This window comes from Notolepis coatsorum (assembly GCF_963971535.1).
Source record: "Notolepis coatsorum genome assembly, chromosome: 15".
Classification (NCBI taxonomy): Eukaryota; Metazoa; Chordata; class Actinopteri; order Aulopiformes; family Paralepididae; genus Notolepis; species Notolepis coatsorum.
In genome coordinates, this window is record NC_140179.1 from 65,616,945 (window position 1) to 65,629,444 (window position 12,500).

The window sequence follows — 12,500 nt, forward strand, 5'->3', positions numbered from 1 at the left end:
AGGAGAGGGGTCAGTACCTGCCTCCGTTGAGGCTTTGGACTTGTCTCTGTTGTGCTGATCCAGGGTGAAGAGGCTGCCAGAGGCCCGACGGACATCCCACACTCTTACCCTGCTGTCAGTACTGAGAGAGAGAGAGAGAGAGAGAGAGAGAGGAGAGAGAGACATGCATACAGAATAATATTGTTACATGTGTTACATTCTCAAGAATGTCAGAGAGTTAGAGGCAGAGAGAGAGAGGAATATAGAGAGAGAGAAGCAGAGAGAGAGCGAGTCCCAGCAGAACATTGTTGATATGTGAGAGCGGTTGCTCCGTGTGTCATGTGATGGTGGATGTTGGTTAGTATTAGAGGCTCCGGTCCGACACAAATTCCAAACATCGAACATGATTTGCCTTATTTGGCAGCCGACCTGGCGAACGTACGGAGGAGGAGTGTGAGCTTTTTAAGACTCTGTTACCATTTTGGGTCGGAACACAAGAGAGTGTGTGTTGGAACGGCCCCCAGCCAGGCCTCCTTTCCAACATTCTCCAGGCTTTGTTGAATCACCAGATAAAAAGCACATTTCCTCTTTGCATGACCTCGCAGAGATGTCAACAACATGCTTTACGAGGGACGCCTTGACATTTTGGTCTTTTTTAGTCGATTAAGATTCCTTCCACGAATGCTCGACACGCTGCATTTGGAGCAGGGGGAACGCTTAGTGCTGTGACAAACTGTCAAAAAGGGCTTTAGTTTTTGAGATACCCCTACCGGAGGTAGAACAAAACACAAGCATGTTTTTCCTCATCTCTAAGGTCTCCCATATATGAAATGGATTCCTGTATAAAAATATTTTACTGCAAAACTTGTTAAATTGATAGATATTGTTATACACCCCCAAAGGAAAAAATAACCAAAATATAGCCTCGCTGTATGGGAGTTGAGACATATAAACTCATGTAGATTAATAATACAAGCTCCAAGAGCTTTCAAATTTGACATGCTAGCAGTCAGACAGTTGCTTAACCTAATAGAAAACCCTGGATGTGAATATCTTTATGCATGTAGGAAATATATACTTACCGGTATGTACACATACTTAAAATAAGCGGAAATGTAAAAAATGAATATCTATGCAGAATGTTCTCATTTACTTTGTAGTAGCCCTGCCATGGATTGTCATAGAAACACATATGAGGGCTTCTTCGGAAAGGTGTGGTTGTGCTGAATCCAGCAATACCACATGTGTAAATATAGCATGCATGGTCAGGGAGTTACACCAGTAAATGTATGAGGTGTCCTAAATGAAAGAAAATTAACATTGACATAATGAAGTCTTCAGTCCAAAGCCCATATCAGTGGTGAGAAGCATGTTGGCAAATTCAATGTTATTGCAAAGTAAAGTCACTTGAGGTAATGTTCTGGTCTATAATGTTAATATATTTATGATACATTTAATAAATTATACATTTCATTATGATACATTTTATGATACTTCATATGGAAACAAAGATCCAATTGAATCAGATTGAAATAGAACACCTTTATTTCAATCTACTGCATTCTGAGCCCCCTGCTGTATTCACTGCACACACATGACTGTGTGGCCAGGTTCAGTAACAACTCCATAGTGTAGTTTGCGGATGACACGTGGTGGTGGGGCTGATCTCTAACAATGACGAGAAGGCCTATCGGGAGGAGGTTGATGAACTGGCACGCTGGTGCCAGGATAACAGCCTACTCCTGAACATTGGTAAAATCAAAGAGCTGATCGTGGATTTTAGGAGAATACAGCAGGGGACACACACGTCACTGCGGATAAATGGGGCTATCATGGACAGGGTGAGCACTTTCAAGTACCTGGGAGTCCACATCACAGAGGACCTGACATGGTCAACACACATAGATTCTGTGGTGTAACCTGAGACAGTTAAGGAAGTTCAGAGTATCTGGGAAGATACTCTCACTCCTTCTATTCCGGGGCTGTAGAGAGCATTCTGACTGGAAACATCACTGCCTGATTTGGAAACAGCACGGCACAGGACAGGAAGGCCCTCCAGAGAGTGGTGCGCTCAGCTGAGCGTACTACGGGTATTGCACTACCACCCCTGCAGGACTTATATAACAGGAGGTACAAATCCAGAGCCTGCAGAATAATGAAAGACCCTCACCACCCCAACAACAGCCTGTTCAAGCTGCTGCGGTCAGGCAAGTGCCGAGCTGCTCATCGGGAGCACGTAGGGGTTAAGTGTCTTGCTCAAGGACACTTCGACACGTTGCCCGGGAGGAGCAGAAATCGAACCGGGAACCTTCCGATCACCAGACGACCGCTCCACCTCCTGAGCCACTGTCACCCCGAAAGTCAACAGGACTATGAGTCGACTAAGAACTCCTTTAACCCTTTCACTACAGAAGGCTAACCTTTCACTACCACACTACAGAAGGTTAACAGTCTGTAGTGTGGTAGTGAAAGGGTTAACCTTCTGTAGTGTGGTTGTGAAAGGGTTAACCCTTTGTTGTGTGGAAGTGAACGGGTTAACCTTCTGTATTGTCGCAGTGAAAGGGTTAACCCTTTGGTAGTGTGGTAGTGAATGGGTTAACCTTCTGTAGTGTGGTTGTGAACGGGTTAACCCTTTGTCGTGTGGCAGTGAAAGGCTGTATTGTCGCAGTGAAAGGGTTAACCCTTTGGTGAATGAATGAATGAATGAAAACTTTATTTAACAGATTGCAGAATGGGTACAATACAGTACAGCTCAATACACACAATTTTTAACACATTGTGCGCCAACAACGAGTATACTCGTTATTGCCCGCCAATCAGAGTAAACTCGTTTTTGGGATCGCTATTTCATTTTTCCGCCATGGCATTCATAATTCATCCAGCCTCCCTCCGGGACGCAGCTGGACCCTGTCTGATATTGCAACGCCTCAATACCGTCGCCTGGTGGATTTCGGGCGAGTTACACTCCACGCCAAACCGGAAGTGGCGCTCGGTGCATCTGGGAAAATCCTCCGGCAGTAATATATTGTAACGTGGGTCTAGATACACAAGTGCATTGGATCGCTTTCGAAACGCAAGAATCAATATGATTTCGGCGTTTATTGCGTCATACAAACGGAAAATGGATCTAGCAGATCGACATCGAATAATTGGAATTATTTTCCTCCAGACTCATCTGCGACATGTAAGAGGAATCTAACGTTATTTTCAACTCGATTGTCCATTTATTTCACTGCAATCCATCTGATCAACGTATGATGTCGTACTAAAGAAAGCCATTAGTGACAATCAAGGAATTATAAACGACCCCCCCCCCCCCCCCCCCATTTCCTTCACGCATGATGAAGCATAATGTATAATGTATACCGATCATATACATTTGAATTTTTTAATATAGCGTGTATAGGAACAAAACGCCAATCGATAATGCGTCGGGCCTATAACTCGTGTTTTAGGAATTACTGCTCTAATACTTATATTCACGAGGGTACTAACACGACACTGTATGAATGGAAAAATATAACGTTCCCACATCCGGAACGATAGATACCCAATGTTGAATGGGCCATAGTAATGTCGATATAGCTATAATATTTAAAAAGTTATAGCCGTGCAAAGAAGGTGAGCGACTCCATAAGCTAACAGCGCTGAGAGTGGGCAAAGAAGGGCATACTGCGTGGCAGACAATATGTTAAGGGAATGCAGACCAGAGAAAGACTTTCGTCTTGTTTACATCAGGGTCCCCCATTTTCAATTCATAGTGACATTTATGACATACACAACATACATGACATCATGACATTTATGGCATAGGGACATACAGGTATATAGTACTGTTACATTTGTGACATATACGATATGCAAATATACAGTACTGTTTCCCAGAGATCCTAACAGAAAATATATACATACGGTGGGGAGGAGACTGTCTATTAGGAGGGGGTGGGGGGGGGGTTGGACATTTACGGTGGCCAGTTTCGAATTGCAGCCTCCCGTAGGTGCTCTTTGAGAGCGGTTTTGAATGTGGGTAGGGATTCACATCTTTTTACGGCTGTGGGTAGGGCGTTCCACATTGTTGTGGCATAATTGCGAAACGTGTTTTCCTTGGTAGTGTGGTAGTGAAAGGGTTAACCTTCTGTATTGTCACAACGAAAGGGTTAACCCTTTGGTAGTGTGGTAGTGAAAGGGTTAATTGAGGGCAGCCATACAGGCACCAACTAGGAGCTGCTGGAACAACTTACCTGGCAGTAGCCAAGATGTGCTCGTATCTGGGGGACCAGCGCACAGACAGGACCTCCCCTCTGTGACCTGGGGGGCACAATCATTCATTATTTCATTGTGTGCGAGTATGTGTGTGTGTGTGTGTGTGTGTGTGTTAGGGTTGCGTCTATACTTTCCACAACAAATTTGTGTTTCCGCGTTCGAGTTTTGCGCTCTGATTGGCCAGGTCATGTGACATGTGCGCCAATCGTGGGACGGCAAGTTCTGCGCCTATTTCCGGGTCGAACAGCCTGCAAACTACCTAACGCCTAGTTTATCACTGGTTAAGCTTAGGCGACTCTTTCGCAGTTGGTTAAGGTTAGAGTTTGGAATCAGGGCAGGCGTTCTATCACCATGCTCTAAGACAAACTCTAACCTTAACCAACTTCGAAAGAGCGCCTAAGCTTAACCACCCAAAAACTTGCGGTCCCACGATTGGGCGTACATGTCACATGACCTGGCCAATCAGAGACGCGGAAACACGACTTTGTTGTGGAAAGTATTCAGGCGTCAGGGTTGAGTACCGAACTCTGCACTTTTAACACATCCACCGCTAATCCCGTTGTACAGCGTGTTTGCCGGCCATGCAAATTCTGCCAAACCACGCTGTACAGCGATATTGAGATCATATTTCATTTTTTCGCCATGGCATTCATAATTCCGCCACCCAGCCTCTGGTGATACAGTGGGACCCTGCACAATAGTGCAACGCCACAATACCGCCGCCAGGTGGATGATCGGGTGAGTTACACCCGGAAGTGGCCAACGGTGCATCTGGGAAATCCGTCCGGCAGTCACATATCGTTGCGGGACTACAGACAAACACTGGCATGCATATGGATCGCTGCCACAATAATCGATATGATTTGGGCATTTATTGCGCCATACAAACCGGAAATGGATCTAGTAGATCGACGTCAAATAAGTGGGATTTTTTTCCTCCAGTCTCATCGGCGAACGGTAAGAGGACAGTAAAGTTACTTTCAGCTTGATTGTTTATTCTTTTCACTGCAAACCGATCTGATCAATATATCACCCATACTACATAAAGCATTTACGGACGATCACGGAATTATAAACGACCCCCCCCCCTTTCATCCGTGCATGATGAATCATAACGTATATGATCATATACAGTTGCATTTTTTAATATAGCATGTATCTGCAATAAACGGCAGTTGATAATCTGTATATGCGTTTATGCCTATAACTCACATTCTATGAATTACTGCAGAAAACGATAAAAACATACTTATATTCTAGAAGGTATTTTTGTAATAATCTATGAATGAAAAAGTATAACGTTCCTACATCCTGAACGATAGATAATCGATGTTGAATGGGCCATGGTAATGTCAATTTAGCAATACAATTTAAAAAGTTATAGCCCTGCAAAGAAGGTGAACATCTCCATAGGCTTAGAGTGGTGGCAGTGAGCCTACATTGATGGATATAACCGTGGCAGGGAATGTGTTAAGGGTACTGACCGAATTACTACCATGTAAAGTTACCGAAATTTGGTACCGATCGATCTAACGTGAATCGGTACCAAATTTCGGTAACTTTCCATGTTTAGTATAAGAGTGTAATATGCTAGACAAGAGGAAGCATTTCCCACAAATATATATACATTATATTTATATTAGAAAGACCAGATGAGGTCAGAGGAGTTTGATCATATTTACTGAGGATGGCCAGATAATGTTGATATTTAAACGTTTAAAATACACAATACATATTTTGTGTGGTGTGTCACAACAATAAATAACAAAACAATAAATAACAATGTTGAAATGGAGAAGTTTGGACATTTTCTATTTTTTATTTATTTCTTTTTACAACAGAATTTTTTTTCTTGCTATTACAGAGAGTGAAGTACCGAAGAAGGTACCGTTGGGTACCGATTCCGAATTCCACAAACTGGTACCAGTATCGGTTCAAATGTGAATGGTACCCAACCCTAGTGTGTGTGTGTGTGTGTGTGCGTGTGCGAGAGTAAAGCACATACCCTGAAGAACCTGAATGCGTGATCCAGACTTCAGGTCACACAGCATCACTTTATGGTCTGTGGTGCCGACTGAGAAGAGAGGGCAGAGGTCAAGAGAGCAGAGGTCAAGAGAGCAGAGGCCAAGAGAGCAGAGGTCAGAGCAGAGGTCAAGAGAGCAGAGGTCTAGAGAGCAGAGGTCAGAGCAGAGGTCAAGAGAGCAGAGGACTAGAGAGCAGAGGTCAGAGCAGAGGTCAAGAGAGCAGAGGTCAAGGTGCCTACTGAGAACAGAGAGCAGAGGTCAGAGTACCACGCATCTGCAGACCGTTAAGCCATTCTAGGTCAAGCTCACAGATACATGTTCACTGCCAGACAGAGCCAGACTGTTTTTATTTTTTATTGTTTATTGAATGTCTGCAAAGATACCAAAGAGGAGAACACAGCATGAAGAACACAAAAGGCTGTATTATCTTGGTTTACTGTAATTATAATAATCATAACTACGTACCATAGTCTCTACTGTAGGATTTGGGTAGAAGCGCTTTCTTAGAAGATAAAACCACTAAAACAATTATCTAGGTCTAAGTTCACTTGGACCTTAACCCTTTCACTGCCACACGACAGCTGGTTAACCCTTTCACTGTGACAATACAGAAGGTTAACCCTTTCACTGTGACAATACAAAAGGTTAGCGCTTTACTATCACACAACCGACGGCGATGCTCCATCATTAGCATCATTAGCTCTGCGGATGATAGTAAAGGGCTAACCTTCTGCCGTGTGGCAGTGAAAGGGTTAAGCCGAGAGTGTTGATATGAAAAGAACGGTCTATTCTTATTTCTGACCCGATATCACGCTGAGTGTCAACATTTTAGTCAGCTAGACTAGATACAGGTAGATAGGTGTCCAGATGGCGTCTCTCACAGGGGAACGCAGCTAGGAAAACCAAGATGTGAGGCACCAGAAAGAGAGATAACCAAAGGAGAGGGTGAAAACAACAAAACATATTATGCCAGGGAGAGAGCGAATCCTGGCGTCTCTTTGGTATTTCACCTTGAGGGAGAGAGGGCTCTGCTTGTACTGTATGATGACAATACATCTGAATCCAATCTAAACTAATAGTTGGCTAGCTAGATACAGATGTTGTCAAGACGCTCATTCTATATGATATAGGTAATAGGTATATAATTATAGGTAATTTGCCAGAGTATACAGTGAAATATCCCTTGGTCTGTGTATCACATCCTTACAATAGACTGATAAAAGGGCGGCTGGGTGGCGCAGCGGTCAAGGCGCTCGTCACCAACGCAAGACACACTGGTATCGAATCCAGCTGTCAGCGTTGCTTCCGGCTTGGCCGGCCGTCATACTAGCTCGATTGGCAGAGTCAGCGGGAGGGTGGGTCTGGGTCGTTGTGGACAGCGACTCCTACAGTTCGGTCGGGGCGCCTGCACAGCAAGGGAAGTATCTAAGGGCCCTTTCTCACTCACCATTCAGGGTCGAATCAGCGCCGGGTCGCACCCGAAAAGGGTGTATCCGTCTGAGTGAGAACGCTCCCCCCCGTCCCCGTCCCCCGCTGATTCGTCCCCGGGGGGCGCTGAACCTGGACCGGTGAAATAGGTGGTCTCGGGTGCTCGCTAGTGGGAGCGGGGGGCGTGACACACACAACGTCGTTACTGTAATGCTTTCATGCTTGCTTGAATTTTGGGCAGATAAAACCACACAGCAACAACTGGACAATACCCACAAAAACGATATTTATGGACAATTTGCGAGTTCAGACTGCCAAGTACAACTGACATGTATGGTGAAAAACAGGTAGGGGAGTACTACAAACAGAAAGGTATCCAGACAGATTCCTTCTCCTTTGCGAGTGTGACTGAGGACACAGTTTTGAAAAAACTGAGGGCGCTCAATCCTAACAAGGCAACAGGACAGGACAAGATACCGGCTAGATTTCTTAGGGATGCAGCAGAGTCCATCACCTCCGGCTTAACACACATTGTAAATCTATCTATCGGTCAAGGACAGTTTCCCTATGATCTCAAACAAGCCAGAGTCATTCCGCTTTACAAAAAAGGCAATAAATTAGACCCAGGGAACTATAGGCCTGTGTCGATTCTTAGTGCAATATCCAAAGTCATAGAAAGGATCATTAATGATCAAATAAACGAATACCTCTCTACAAACAACCTGTTGTACGAGCTCCAGTCTGGATTTAGAACATCATATTCCACAGACACATGTTTATTATATCTGACAGACCAAATTAGAACAGAGGTGGACAAAGGTCAATTCTGTGAGATGGTTTTAATAGACTTACAAAAAGCCTTCGACACTGTTAACCACGACATACTTTTATATAAACTGAAGGCTATGGGTTTTAACAGTATATCCTTAAGGTGGATGGAGTCTTATCTGAGAGGCAGGAAACAAGTAGTGGAAATGAATGGGACCATATCCTCCTCACTCCAACAGACGTGCGGGGTGCCGCAAGGAAGTATTTTAGGACCACTTTTATTTCTTTTATATATCAATGACATGAAAACTGCATGTGATTGTAAACTGTTTTTATTTGCGGACGATGCTGCACTCATGGTCTCCCATCAGGACAAAAGAGAAGTAGAGAGGTCACTCAGTCTAGAGCTTGTCAAGATCAGTCATTGGCTGGTCGAAAACAGGTTATCCCTACACCTGGGTAAAACCGAAGCTATCCTTTTTGGCTCGGCCATACGACTTAAGAGGTCTCCTGGGTTCAAGGTAGTGGTAGGAGATATCGAGTTAACAGCAAAGGAGGAAGTCACATACTTAGGATGTATTTTGGACAACACCTTATCAGGGGTGAGCATGGCACAAAAGGTGGTCACAAAGATCAATCAGAGAATAAAATTTCTCGGTAGAGTGTCCACCTATATTAACAGGTCAGCAATGGAAGTCCTGGCAGGGGCACTGATCCAATGTCATTATGACTATGCATGCTCCTCCTGGTACACTGGCATCACAGTAGCACTGAAAGGTAGGCTACAGACAGCTCAGAACAAATTAGTTAGAATGATTTTAAAACTCCATCCCAGGACTCACCTTACACAGACACATTTTAACAGCCTCAAATGGCTCAGGGTTGAGGAGAGGGTCTCTCAAATAAAACTCAACATAACACATAGGATACTCTGGAATACTGTCCCTCAGTACCTCAGTGGATATTTTAACATGGTAAGGGATGTACACGGACACGCCACCAGGGGGAGCCCTACAGACATCGTCCCAGTGAGATGCAATAGGAAAATTGGCCAAAACGCATTCCTATATTCAGCAGCAGTACAATGGAATAGCCTACCAATGGAGTTGAAGACCATAAGCCCCTTCTCCACTTTTAAATTAGCTATAAAGAGGTGGATCATAAGTAGCAGAAGCTGGGAGTAGTGAACAAAGGGTTTTAATATGTGTTGTTCCTTTTTTATTCTTTTATTGTCTATAAAATGGAATATTATTGTATGTATTTTTTTTGTTTTTATACCACACATCCTGACATACAGACACTACAAACACCCACGTCCACACACCAGTACATAAATCCACTGACACCAATGATGAAGGACCACAATGGAAACAAGCCTATGGCTTTATTGTGTTTTTATGAAATCCTATTGGTAAATGGAGAAAATGTATACCTGTTTTCATATTGTGATCCAATGTATATGTGTGATTTTCCATTCTAAACCAATAAACTATTCAATAAAAAAAAAAATAAAAAAAGCATGTGGAGCCTCACAGCTCAGTGGATGAAAACATGAAGCCACGTTACAAAGCACACTTCCCTGGCTTGCATTAGGCCTGGCAATTTTGTTTGCCATTGCTATGTACATTGGTTTCTTGTTCGAATGCATTTATTTCTATTAGACCAGTGGTGCCCAACCAGTCGGCCGGGGTCGACCAGTAGATCAATGACATGCAATATAATTGCCACGAGCGATGGGATAATGTTAGCTGCTGAACAGGCTAAGCTAACTAGCGTTAGCGTTTGCCATTGCTATGTCTACTATACTTTCTTGTTCGAATGCATTTATTTCTATAGACCAGTGGTGCCCAACCAGTCGGCCGTGATCGACCGGTAGATCAATGACATTCAATATAATTGATGAGAGCAATGTTACTAGTAATAGGCTAAGCTAACTAGCGTTAGCCGTTAGCTTAGCGTTAGCCCTGGAAAACGCTCAAAAGCGGACTCTACAACACCAGTTCCATTCGTGAGAAAAGGGGGTGGGTTATATTGACAAGGCTTGACAACATAGGTTCAAATATAACTTCATATTTATTGGTTATTTGTTTATTTTATATCAGCATCCAGTCTCCACCGCCGTGTTAACACTCTTCCTGTGTTTACATTTTCGAGCGTGACATCATCGCCTACGGCAAGCGTACACGCTCAAAACGCAAACCGTAAACAGAACCCGGCGCGAACCAAGACTGAAGTGTGTACACCCAAAGACGGAACGAGACGGTACGGAGCTGATTCGACCCCGATGGTGAGTGAGAAAGCACCCTAAGAGACGTTACACTCTCCCAGTGAGAGTCCACGCTGCCAGGTGAAAAGAAGCGGTGGGCTGGCTACACATGTGTCGGAGGAAGCATGTGATAGTCTCCACCCTCCCAGACCGACGGTAGGGGGTAGAGTGCGCAACGACCAGGAAGGGGATTGGGAATTGGCATAACGACTAACATTGGGAGGGGAGAAAAACGAAAAAAGAAGGGGGAAAAAGATAATAATATAAAAAATTAAATAAAATAGACTGATAAAGTGCTGGCACTGTGAGGGATTAATGATTTAGAATTGCGTGGCACTGAATGAGTTAAGTGCTGTGAAATTGTATAAAGGAGCCCATCTGATATGGAGGAGCAGATTTCAGGCTGGCTCCGCCCCTGTTAGTTTGACTTGGGACAAAATATAGTTCATATTATAAGTAAAATGACAGGGTCAAGAGAAGCCGGCTATTCCCGGTCCTCGCTCCACAACTTCCCACCACAGTCAGGACAGCTGAAACCCCACCAATCTTTCTCCGTCGACTAAAAACACACTTCTTCAATCAATATCTGAAATGAAGAAAAAGAAAAAAAACGAACCTTCGTACCGTCTTTTGCTATCGTGCACTTTGCCACTAAATAATCGTCCTTGCCTACACTACTATACTAATACGTCTTTACTACTGTGCGTGGTGGATGTGGTGATATGGTGATGTGGTGATGTGGTGATGTGGTGGATATCACTGAAGATCACTGGTTTCAAACAGCAGGGCACAGCTGTGGAGGGCCCTCCAGAGCGTGCAAACGAGTTCAACTCGTTTTTCAACCGCTTTGACCAGAGTGGCCTCCCCACACCCCTCCCCCCACCCATCGACACCAGCACCAGATCACACCTACAAAGCAGCCCCCCCACCCCCCACCCACCCACACCCATCAGCAACGGCACCCCACCCCCAACACCAGCAGACTGCCCACCACCCCCAACCCTGACGATCACAACCAGTCAGGTCAGTAGGCAGCTCTCCAAAATTAACGTAAACAAGGCCAGAGGACCGGACAACACCAATCCCAGGGTGCTCAAGGTATGTGCAGAGCAGCTGGCAGCACCGCTCCAGCATCTTTTCAACCTCTCCCTGAGGCTGGAGAGGGTGCCCCAGCTCTGGAAGACCTCCTGCATTGTCCCGGTGCCCAAGAAGGGATGTCCCAGCACCCCCAACGACTACAGGCCAGTCGCTCTGACGTCACACGTCATGAAGACGTTTGAGAGACTGGTCCTGCAACACCTCAAGCCCCTGGTGCGTGACTCCCTCGACCCCCTGCAGTTTGCATACCAGGCAAACATCGGGGTGGAGGATGCCATCATCTACATGCTCCACAGAGCGTACACGCACCTGGAGAAGCCGCGCAGCTCAGTGAGGATTATGTTCTTTGATTTCTCCAGCGCCTTCAACACCATCCAGCCGTCACTGCTAGCGGAGAAGCTCTCTGCGATGCAGCTGGAGCACGGCTTGGTGGCCTGGATCAAGGACTACCTCACTGAGAGGCCACAGTACGTCAGACTAAAGGACAGTCAGTCTGACGTACTGGTGAGCAACACCGGCGCCCCCCAGGGAACTGTGCTGTCACCCTTCCTCTTCACCCTCTACACCTCAGACTTCTGCCGCAACTCCAGCGGGTGCCACCTGCAGAAGTTCTCAGACGACTCCTCCATCGTAAGCTACATCACCGACGATGATGAGGAGGAGTACAGAGCCCT

The 12,500-nt window shown here is 45.1% G+C and overlaps 1 protein-coding gene across 1 annotated transcript in view; it reads right to left on the reverse strand.

Annotated features, from left to right (window-relative positions):
* Positions 1–12,500, reverse strand: part of ercc8 (excision repair cross-complementation group 8) — a gene marked incomplete at its 3' end in the record, with an annotated part of 63,373 nt that overhangs the window by 32,216 nt on the left and 18,657 nt on the right. Inside the window, exons 6-8 of the mRNA XM_084331020.1 lie at positions 6,248–6,316; positions 4,221–4,287; positions 18–121 (exon numbers count right to left, since the gene is read on the reverse strand). Coding sequence (XP_084187146.1) covers positions 18–121; positions 4,221–4,287; positions 6,248–6,316 — 240 coding nt within the window. The remainder of the gene's footprint in view (positions 1–17; positions 122–4,220; positions 4,288–6,247; positions 6,317–12,500) is intronic.